The sequence below is a fragment of the Pelophylax lessonae genome (assembly GCF_965119305.1).
Source record: "Pelophylax lessonae genome assembly, chromosome: 1".
Lineage (NCBI taxonomy): Eukaryota > Metazoa > Chordata > Amphibia > Anura > Ranidae > Pelophylax > Pelophylax lessonae.
The window spans coordinates 712,844,504-712,856,941 of NC_138768.1; the positions used below are offsets into that span (position 1 = coordinate 712,844,504).

Here is a 12,438-nt window from a genome sequence, read left to right on the forward strand (position 1 = left end):
CACAGATCAGCTCAGTAGAAATTGGTTCAATAATGCAAAAAGGTGTTATGATTTAGTATAACCTAAAATTGAAAATGATTTGCAATAATTCACAGCTGAGTACAGATACAATTCAGCTATTGGTGTTATCTTAATTTAGATTCCTTACGGCTCTGTAGTAAGGAGTGCTATATGTTTTGAGTGCATGTATATGTGTGTATATACAGTATATGTGTACACACTGTGTGTGTGTGTATATATATATATATATATATATATATATATATATATATATATATATATATATATATATATATATATATATATATACACACACACTATATTGTCATACATACACACACATTGTCAAAAGTTTAAACGTACATGAACTTTAGTGGCACCCTAGTCTTAATCCGTAGGGTGCAGTATTGAGTTGGTCCACCCTTTGCAGCTATAGCAGCTTCAACTCTTTTGGAAGGCTGTCCACAAGGTTTAAGAGTGTGCCTATTGGAATGTCTCCACTTTCATTCATCCCAACATAGGTGTGCACAGCCTATGGCATTAGGGTGTGCACCCCAAAGCTCAAACACATATGTTTGTGTGCATGTGTATATATACTGACAGTGTCAGTATATATAGGCAGAGATTGGGGTCAGTAGGGCAGTGGATGGTGACCATAGTTTTTTTTTATTCATTTTTTTAAATTATTTTTTAGTTTTATTTATTTTTCTTATTTTTTTACAATATTTTTAGGGTCTAAACAGGGGGAATCTGCACCACATGGGATGATTAGGGTGTGCCCAGGCACACCTGGCACACCCTGTGCGCACGCCTATGCATCCCAAAGGTGTTCTATCAGGTTGAACTCAGGACTTATTCCTGTCTTTATGGACCTTGCTTTGTGCACTGGTCCAAATCATTTAGTGGAGGGGAGTTTAGGCATTGTTCCCTTAGTTCCCATGAATGGAACTCTTAAGGCGCCATCATACAGAGACATTTTGGACAATATCATGCTCCCAACTTTGTGGGAACAGTTTGGGGATGGCCCCCCTGGTTCCAACATGACTGCGCACCAGTGCACAAAGCAAGGTCCATAAAGACATGGATGAGTAAGTTTGGGGTGGAGGAACTTGACTGGCCTTCACAGAGTCCTGACCTCAACCCGATAGAACACCTTTGGGAGGAATTTGAGCAGAGACTGCGAGCCAGGCCGTTAAAGGGTGGGCCAACTCAATATTGAACCCTAGCGACTAAGACTGGGATGTCATGAAAGTTTATGTGCGTGTAAAGGCAGGTATCCCAGTACTTTTGGTAATATAGTGTGTGTATAAATATATATATAATTGTTCACACTGTGTGTGTGTATGTGTATACACACACACACACACATATATATATATATATATATATATATATATATATATATATATATATATGTATATATATATATATATATATAATATTTATTTATTTATTTTTAAGTGTGCTCTTCCTTGCGTGTTCTGAATTTATGGCTGTACATTTTAACTGATGTATGCGCCGTGGCCATATAATAGCTCCAAAGCCCCCACTAAAGGAATTTAATTTAAAAAAAAAAAAATTAAAAAAACACACAGTTTTGTGAATCATGTCTCAGAAAAAAAGTAAAGTTGATAAAAATAATAATGTCTAGTTGCCTATATCATCATTATTTATAAAATATAACCTGGAAGAATCCATAAAGGTGCCAAATTTGAGGTGGTGGTGACATAACATCACAGCCTAAAGTAAGAAGGGTTTGTATATCATAGCAAGCCCAAGCAAAAGGAATCAACTGTTTTACAAAAAGTTACTACGGTACCAGCTGTTTTAGGTCAGTTTTAAGCAGAACTCCACGACCAAGGAAGTGATAGGAAGTTTCTCAATCTGGAATAGACACATTACATAGGTTACTCAATCTGGAATAAACACATTACATAGGTTACTCAATCTGGAATAGACATATTACATAGGTTACTCAATCTGGAATAGACACATTACATAGGTTACTCAATCTGGAATAGACACATTACATAGGTTACTCAATCTGGAATAGACACATTACATAGGTTTCTCAATCTGGAATAGACACATTACATAGGTTTCTCAATCTGGAATAGACACATTACATAGGTTACTCAATCTGGAATAGACACATTACATAGGTTTCTCAATCTGGAATAGACACATTACATAGGTTACTCAATCTGGAATAGACACATTACATAGGTTACTCAATCTGGAATAGACACATTACATAGGTTACTCAATCTGGAATAGACACATTACATAGGTAACTCAATCTGGAATAGACACATTACATAGGTTTCTCAATCTGGAATAGACACATTACATAGGTTTCTCAATCTGGAATAGATACATTACATAGGTTTCTCAATCTGGAATAGACACATTACATAGGTTTCTCAATCTGGAATAGATACATTACATAGGTTTCTCAATCTGGAATAGACACATTACATAGGTTTCTCAATCTGGAATAGACACATTACATAGGTTACTCAATCTGGAATAGACACATTACATAGGTTTCTCAATCTGGAATAGACACATTACATAGGTTTCTCAATCTGGAATAGACACATTACATAGGTTTCTCAATCTGGAATAGATACATTACATAGGTTTCTCAATCTGGAATAGACACATTACATAGGTTTCTCAATCTGGAATAGACACATTACATAGGTTTCTCAATCTGGAATAGACACATTACATAGGTTAATGTGTTCCAGTGCCATTTATTTTGAATGACACTCAAAAGTACAATGCAGCTACAAGGCATATGTGTCGCATTACATCACAATGTACAGCAACAAACTACCACCAAGGTGTGAATGGGCCCCGAGCATGTATTGTGCTAATTTGTTAGTGTGATATTTGGTAGTGTGGGTAATAACACGTATTCGATAAATATCAAATTATATTAGTGTTTTTTTGTCTGCTTTGAATTTTGGCAATAGGAAAGTAAATCACATTTCTACAGGAAAGGTAAATCTCAGCAATTTCCCTGGAAAACAGAAAACCATTGTTTGTTTGCATATATATCAGTTAATTTGTAGCCGAGTCGGAAGAAGAATAAACAATCTCTATATGTGCTTACCATTTCTTGATTGGCAGGTCTTGTCATTACCAGCTATGGCTCTTGTTCAGAGATAAATAGATGCAAGATTATGTATATGATATATAAAAATAAAATACATTGCCTTCTAAAGAATCTATTGTTGATTAAAGTGACTGAAGACGGTGCAGCTGTTGTTCTACCATAGATGTTCACTTTATCAGTTTATATTCTGTGCAGCTCTGTGTTCTGTTTGATTACCAGCCCTCATTATCCTGAACCAAAATTTTTTAACATCCCTTATTTCTCTCTGTCAGCCATGCATCTCTTTGGCCTCAACTGGCAGCTACAGCAGACAGAAAATGACACTTTTGAGAACGGAAAAGTAAATCCAGACGTGGTGCCAACACATACTGTAAATGTGCCCTCCAGTGACAGCGGTAAGACATATATTTTTTATGTATGATTTTCTGTACTATTTGGTGTCTTATTTCACGTTTTTCCAGTATTGTTTTATTATTTTTTTGTGCCTACATTTATTATAATAGAATACCCAATTAGCTTTAGTGCATAAATGCAGAATATAAAGTCCATTACTGGACTGATACTGGTAATGAGTACACAGGTGGATCAATAACTCCATATAGTCCATTTTACTATAAACATCTCCATTTAAATAGCTTTTTAGTGATATTAATTATGGAGACAATGGTGATATATATGCATGTGGAAAAAGAATCCTTGCCTTTAACAGCTTACCCTGTAATTAATGCTGCAGATTGATTATTCTATTAGTTGTTTTAACAGCCAAAGGTTTTAAGTTTACCCCAACCTTGGAGTCAGCGAAGCACTGTGGGAAAATAAATCTACCTAATAAAATGTATTACGAAGATTTAAGCTTTGGGGCTCAATTAAATAAAAGAGAAACATATATCACAAATGACGACTGATAGAAACAATTGTCTGATTAATTGAAATAAAAAAAGTACAAAAAATAAAACACATGGTTGTAAAGAAAAACTCCAATGTACATATCTAACAATACCATGTCTCACTGCTTTCTGTTGCCAGTATAGAGACAGTGGAAATATCTGTTTCTAGGTGGCTAGTCCTAAGCCGGCCATACATGGATCCAAATTCAGCTGGTTCAGTAGGGGCTTGACAATTTTTGATTAATGTATGAGCACCCTGGTTGTAAAAAAGTCCATCTACCGATAGACTTCTGTACAACCACCCTGCCGAACAAATGCTGCTCGAACATCACCGCCAGCTATAGCCAGTAGACGCAAATCAGTGCATTCTGAACTCTAATATACATATCTAAGTATACCATGTCTCACTGCTTGCTGTTGCCAGTATTGGAACATAGTTGAAATATCTGCTTCCAGGTGGCTGCTCTTAAGCCAGCCATGCATGGATTGAAATTCAGCTATTTCAGCAGGGGCTGGCCAAATTTTGAGCCATGTATGGGCATCCTGTAGTACAGAAGTCGATCTACAGATAGACATTTATACAACCACCCTTCTGAACAAATGCTGCTCGATCAGCACTTCCGGCTATAGCCAGCAGACGCTAATCAGTGTGTTCTGATGGCAGAACACAATAGCTCAGGAGGAGTGATTTCCCTACCCACCTCGAATGTGCGGGTAGAGGAATTGGGTCTGTTGCATTTTTTTTTTTTTTTCGTTCAACCCACTAATTGAATAAAAAAAATGGACCCATGTATGGCTAGCTCAAGTTATCATGTCAGATGTGAACATTTTTGAACTGGTTAAAAAAGCTCACCTTCTAGGATTCCGCAAGAGCTTTATTGGAGTGCTTTATGTAGGCTGTGCTGTTATTTCAGGTCAGGAAGAGGGGATGGGCACAGACAAGAAGTATGTTAGGTTTCCATGGCAAGATCACCAATTAAATGTTCTCCCATTGCAAAGAAAGTAGGTGAAGATGTTAAGTATGCATTTAGCAATTTCTACAGTTCTTTGCTAAATATATATATCTCTTGTTTATTAGACTGGAAAAAATCCTTTGTATGAGTGACTTACTCTGTCACCACCACAAACCTATAAATGGATAATTTTATATATCCAAACATAGCTGCAGTATGTGGCCCATTTGCTGCTTATTTTAGACTTTTATGTGTTTGTTCTGAAGCTATTTCCTTTTTCTTGGCAGCATTTATTTTTATAGCTGCGATTGTTAGCGAGCACCCACTGAGTTCAAAACTTTGAGCATTGTTAGAGCTGGGCAGCCTGAATACCAGGTTCCTCCTGCTCCCTGCACTCTAAGATGCTTCAATCACCAATTAAATTTCTGCTTTGTGTGTCCCTGTTCACCTTTGTGTTCATGGTGTGCAGTCCTTACTTAGGACAATGAAAAAAAAACAAGGAGGAATCACAAATGGAGCCATTGGGAGTACTTAACTTATCTTTGCAGCAAAGTACAACTAGAGAGCACATATGGCTCAGGAAATAGATTATAATACTTACACTTTATGTTGCTAGTGCCTTTCCATTTTCTCTGATATTGCTAATGACTGTGAACCTTGTGGAAACCCAAAGTTTCCATCAAATAAACACATCAAATGTTACATTACTGAAGCCACACTGATGTGGCACAAGTGGTTGATGGTCTTTGGTCATTGTATTATCCCAAAATCTACGTAGTCATATACACGTTATACTGTGTTCATTGTGGTGACCCACAAACCATCTTGAAGTATAGGAACCATTTTAGATGTAGTGACTGTTAGTAATTCACTGTTCTTGTAGAATGCTGCTGATGTGTTTGCAAAAAGCCATTACTACGTTTCTCAACAGTCCATTTTTAAACAGAATATCCATTATTTTGGACTTGGACAGACTGGGCTTAGCAGAATTTGGTATCACTTATCACACTATAGTGAGCTTTGTTTGTATTTTACAATAAATTAAAGGATACATGTGCATTTACAAACAGTGCTGCGTGATGCAGCTTCTAAAAAAGTAATTAATAACTTGGGGTACTGTTAGTGCAGTTTAGTTTGGGCGGATTGGGAGGTCAGCTGAGAAAAGTAAAAATACAGTTGTCCTTTAACATCACGCAAACAATATTTGGGAAGGGATGTTGTTACATTACATCTATTCACAAGGACTTATAATGTTATTGAATATTGCATATTTAAAATAATTTTATATGGGTGCAGGATCTGCTTTTCAAAATGCGTGGCCTTATTCTGGATTTACTTATTTTCTGTAGTACATTACTATGCGTCATTTTGAATGGCACTCCAACACACTGTTAGAGTAGCAGATGGCGCACCACAACACATATGCTTAGGTCCATTTTTTTTAGCTTTGCGGTGCATAGGGTGATAACATGCATTGCTGTAAAGCTGCCCATTCAATCTGAAACTGAGGTTTTACTGCAAAACACATTAATGTGCAACACGGGGGTTGATTTACTTAAGGACTGTACACATTGAAGGGAAGCTGAACTCTGCAAAAACATTTGCTCCAGAGCTTAGTAAATCAGGTGAAGCTCTGCTGACTTCCATCCTCCAATCATGTACAAGCAAAAATTCTGTTCTTTTATTTTCCATTTCCTGTGATTGGGCATAGCTCCCAACTGTCCCTGATTTTGAGGAACTGTCCCTGATTTGGAACAAAGTCCCTCTGTCCCACTTTCCTCCCCATTTGTCTCTCATTTTTGTCTGATCTATATAGTTGTATTTAAAATGCATTTTTTTATTTTTCAAAAAAGTGTTTTACAGTGCTAAAACTTTCATCCTTTCAACCTTTAATCCAATATCTAAATTGCTGCATATGTAAATTTCAAAAGCCAGTATAAAGGAAAAGTAGTGGTTTTTGAATAATTCTCCGTTAAGGGGGCGTGGCAGGGGGTATGTCCTATGCCAACATACTTTCCCATTTCAAAAAGTTGGAAAGTATGGATTGGTTATACAAAGTGAAGCTTCACTTTATTTACTAAGCTCTGCAGCGTCTGCCCTTTCAGAATGCAACTGCACTTGCAAAGTGCACAGTCTATTCACCTTTATTAAATCAACCAATGCAATGTGTGTTTATGCATGTGTAATAATGCAGCACAATGTGTCGAAGAGGGCCTTAGGCAAACACAGAATGTGAACATAAATCCCCACATACAACAGACCTACAAATCTATGCTAAGGACTGACAATGAAAAGAAGTATAGCACTTATGTTTTAGGCCGCGTTCACATATGTGCGGTGGTCGCAGGTTTGTGCCTGGGGTCCGGTGCGTGTCTGTTTAGAGTCTGAATTTTTGCCTGAATTCGCACCTGAACCGAACCCAAACACGCATAGGACCTATTTGCAATCTGCCCCGAGGTGGTCCTGGACCTGTGTGATGCGGCTCTGTTGAGAGCCAGTTACACACGCCTGTCGTGTGAATGGGATGGGGGGAATTTGCAGCTATGTGAACCCAGCCTTAACTGAAACCTTAGTAACGTATTATGGGTTGCAGTAAATGTACAATACCTGTTTAAGGTGTGAATAGGACTTAGCAAAGAGATCAATCCAACCCAAAAAATGATATTAGTGATATCAGTCCTTCTGATTGCCAGCACTGCTAGATTTCCTGAACTTCTTTAGAAGGTACCCTAAAGTCCTATAGACTTCACCTACAGTATACTCTGGGGTTGATTTACTAAAGGTAAATAGACTGTACTTTTGCAAGGGAAGTTGCATTATCCCCAAAGCTTAGTGAATGGATTGAAGCTCTGTTGACTTCCATCGCCCAATCATGTGCAAGGACATGCAACTCCCCTTGGATAAGTAAACAGCCTATTTGCCTTTGGTAAATAAAGCCCCCTGAGTTTGTCAATCATCATTGAAATGTAAGGGTTGCAGAAAAATGAAAGTATTCTTGCAATGAAGAGAGCTAAAGAGAGTAAAGGTTAAATTTCATAAATCTTGTAAATTAAAATGTTTATTATCTATGTCTATGTTAAGATGTGTTATTTGGGGGGGTGAATAATTGTTTTTAGTAAATCTTTTTATGTAAGGCCTGACTATTAAGATCTGTACACTGGACCAACCAAAATATCTTAAAATTCACCCAATGTTATCCAACATCGATTGTAAAGTGAAAATTGAGGGCTTCGTGGTAAAAATGAAGGCTACCAATATCAAAAGAAGTTGTGTCTAAGCAGCTCTTATCTGAAATACTTGAACTGTACCTTTATAATCTACTGCAGCTGATTTTCGATCTGCTGTGGATGCAGTATATTCTCCGGGTGTGAGGGGTTAACTTGCTTTTATTGCTGTCTGCAAAGAGCAGGTAGAGTTGATATAATATTCTATCACTTAAGTGAATATTGATTCATTTCCTTTTACCAGAAGGTTTCTTGTTTCATGCAGGTTGCTGCGTATGACAGAACCTCAGCTGTGTGAAGTTATGTTGTGTGGTTATTTGCACACAAACATGTAATGTGTTACCTTAAGTCATTCCACAGTGCTCACGTTGGATCCAAGGTTATGTCACCGGGTGATAGCGTGCTATTGATTCGCTATATATATATATTTCACCTTGGCGTGTGACTTGCTGATTAGTGAACTGTGGGCAAGCATCAGCTTATGCTCCGAACAAATCTTAAACTGAATAAATGTCGTTAATAGTTTCATTTGCACATTAGCTGTTCCAGTACCTGGACAAATTATTCTGCATTAATGCGTCATATGTGTCACTGTTTAAATGAAGGATGAGAGCTCACATTCTGCTAAGTCCAATAATTAAATCACCTGGCTAGGATGTGACTTGCTGTATAGTATGACTCTGGAATTGTAAGTAGCACAAATGATTATTTTGGACCCCTTATAAAAGAAACGTGGTAAGGCCTAATTTAAACTTAATGGAGAAATTTGAAAATGAGGTCACACAACACAAGTCCATCTACTAATGGCATGTTCCTGCTTTTCTGGGATGATCACAGTGCAGTACTTAGGCCGCAGCAGCAATAGGTTAGGGTAGATCTAAATCTAAAATTCTGTAAAGAATGTAACTAGTTCATATAATTTCAAAAGTTGTCCCTGTGTTTTTAAATCTTCAGCTTTCATTAAATAATACATAGTGACTCTGCTATAAAGGTCCTTGTTCAGGCAACCCCTGTTGTGGGGTGACACCTGTCTCCCAATTGTGCCCATGCATTGTTACCCTATCACATGTGCAACATGAAGGTGACTTCAGGTAGCCATGCCAACACACCTTGTGCATGCTTGTTTCAATGTTGCCCCTATCAAGGACCTATTCACGGTAATAATGTGGTACAACTAATGCTGGTGCCAATGCATGTAGATAGTGGGTGGTGAAAGATGCAGGAAATCAGCAGAATGAACATGCGTAAATAGATCAAAAAGGGTAAAAACTGAATTTTACAGAACTAAAACATGACAGTTGTTTGATACTCAAGTGTGGATTTACTAAAGGCAAATGGACTGTGCAAGCGCAGTTCAACACATTTTTCCCAGAGCTTAGTCAATGTGGTAAAGCTCTGCTGATTTCCATTATCCAATCCTGTGCAAGCAATTTTTTTTTCCTTGCACCTGATTGGGTATTCTATACAGAAATGAGTGCAAATGCACTTGCAAAGTGCACTGTCTATTTGCCACAATGTTTTAGTAAGTGAACTGTCATCCAGTTAGAACTTGCACCTACTTTAAAGTCAACTTTTACTTACCCCGAAAGACTTGGGTAAATTATAGTAGTCCGTGTAGATGTTGAAACATCTACACGGACTACTCCAGATGGACTAATCCTGTCCATCTGACTGAATTTGGCATGATGAACAAACAATCTCAAGCACATGGGCATAAGAAAATATCACTGGTCAACTGATCTTTAGATCCAATAATTGGGTTTATTTAAAAAAATTGCTTGATCTTTGTGAATTTCACAGAGGCAATCCAGCATCAGAGAGTTTATTGTAAAAAGAAAAATCTTATAAGTGTAATCAGTGTTGGTAGAGGTTTCTGTAATGAGGTCAACGTGTTTCGTGGGAAAACTCTGGCTTCCTCAGGACCTTACAGACCTCGTGGATATTCCACTATCATTATAATGCCATACAAGACACTAAAAATAGAAAACCAGCCAGACATCTAAATTGCTTTAGTATGCTTTGCACTCCAAAAAGAGAAGTATAATTCTCCAAAACAAGTAAATAAAAAAAATAAAAAAACACAATATTATGAAGTAGCACCACAAAAATATACAGTGAAATTTATCAGCAAAAAGTATATGAAAAGAGGTACAAAACTGCTGTTTTCTATTTTTAGTGTCTTATATGGCATTATAATGATAGTGGATGATGCATGAGGTCTGTAAGGTCCTGAGGAAGCAGAGATTTTCCCGTGAGTTTCAATAACCTTGTTACAGTGCCCCCCTTGACACCCATCTGGGTTTTTTAAGAAGCGGCTGTTTATTTATGACCCCCAATATGTATTTTAATAGTTGTCAATAAGGTTTTAATGTATACCAATAAAATATTATTATTCTTTTCTTATTTGAGCTTGGAGTTAATATCAGGGGCATATGTAAAGTCACATTCTTTATTTTCAAATTAAACATCGAAAAGTCCTATAACAGCCCATCATTAGAATACCTCCAGTGCAATGCCACCCTACATTTTTTACGACTAATGCCATGTTCAAGATCCACCTTAAACTGTGATTTCTGAAACACTTAAGACCCGTACACATGGGCCAAACGTCGGGCAGCATCAGTCGATTCAATAGAAACCGGCCGACATTTGGTCCATGTGTACTAAAGCTAGTCTGCCGATCACCTCCCAATCAGTGCTCATAGCCACTGGCTGGTCCCCCCCCCCCCCCGTCAGAACACAGTGTGTTCTAGGCTTTCATTTGGTGTCAAATTTAATTTGGTGTCCAAGAATTACAAGCAATGTTTGCTGCCTACTTAAATGACCTAGTGAAGACTCCTTAAAGAACAATTTTAAGTGAAAAGGCTGAACTTTTTAAAAGTAATATTAGCACTATGAACTTTAGCACCAATTTTAGAATTGAAAAATTATCCAAACTTTAAACGCCAATTCATTGAACTCTAAAATCTAGCAGCTACATTGCTAAATTAATAATTTGTTTTGCTCAAAGTGAGGACGAGTTCAAATGTATATTTCTGTCATGGTACATATATTTTTACATTCAAAAACTTTTTACAAGGTTTCTTACCAGTGCTTACGTTTCTATTTTATTATTTCTACAAGGTTCTTTATTTGAAATAATATTAGGCTAAAATTGCAACTCACAAACACTTGTTTTTTATCGTTCTAAGGAAAATCTGGTGGTCAAGAAAACAATACCATTGACTGGGGGGAACTGGACGTTGGCCGAAGAGCGGTGCAAGAGATTCCTCCAGGTGTATTTTGGAGATCACAGCTTTCCATTGATCAGCCACAGTTTCTTAAGTTTAATATCACTCTACAAAAGGATGCACTCATAGGAGTCTATGGCAGGAAAGGATTACCACCATCACATACCCAGGTACTAAATACATTCCTCACCCCTTTCTTCTTCCTGTTTGCTGCTTGTATTTATCCAAAAATGTAAGCGCAGTTACACTTTTAATTTTACTAAAGCTACCTTTTGCTTAGCAGCTTAGGATTAAGATGACCTTATTCTTAAAGTGATGCTAGTGGATTTTTTAAAATAACAAACTTGTTATACTTACCTGCTGTGTGCAATGGTTTTGCACAGAGCAGCCCCAATCCTTCTCTTCTCCGGTCCCCCACTGGCGCTCTGGGCTCCTCCCTCTTCTGACTGCCCCATAGCAAGCCACTTGATATGGGGGCACTCATGCATGCGTGATCTCGAGCCCCATCTGTGTGTTCATAAGACCCACAGAATGGGGCTGGGCACAACACCTCTCCCTCCTCACTCACTGTAATGGAAAATGGCTCCCACTGCTTTGTCTGAACCAATGAGAAGGGAGAGAACCTGGAGAGCAATTGCTATTGGGCAAATTGCTTGATCAAGATCGTGCTCGGGAGGGGGAGGGAGCTGCACACAGAAGGTTTTTTACCTGCATAGAATGCATGACGATAAAAAACATTCAGTCTTAAGAACCACTTTAAGGTTGTTAATAAGAGCTAGCAATTCAAAGAAATGTTCTATCCAAGGTCTAGTGTATCGTATACTTTTGAAAAGCCCTTTGTGTTCGCTCAAGCACCTGTGTGAATAAAATGGTATTGAGGACAATGTTCCAGTACATACAAATGTTATGAGAACCCTGCACTTGTGTACATACTGAAATAGCCACAGCAGCTGTTCAATTTGCTGGTCAATTTACACAGCAAAACTCTCATGGCATATTCATGATCCCTATTACGATGTC

General features: G+C 37.7%; 1 protein-coding gene across 25 annotated transcripts in view; it reads left to right on the forward strand.

Moving 5' to 3' along the window:
- The window catches only part of TENM3 (teneurin transmembrane protein 3), a 1,577,510-nt gene that overhangs the window by 1,303,929 nt on the left and 261,143 nt on the right, over positions 1 to 12,438 (forward strand). For all 25 annotated transcript variants that reach the window (XM_082244015.1, XM_082244035.1, XM_082244033.1 and 22 more), the window contains 2 exons: positions 3,397 to 3,519; positions 11,380 to 11,588. In XM_082244015.1, coding sequence (XP_082100141.1) covers positions 3,397 to 3,519; positions 11,380 to 11,588 — 332 coding nt within the window. The remainder of the gene's footprint in view (positions 1 to 3,396; positions 3,520 to 11,379; positions 11,589 to 12,438) is intronic.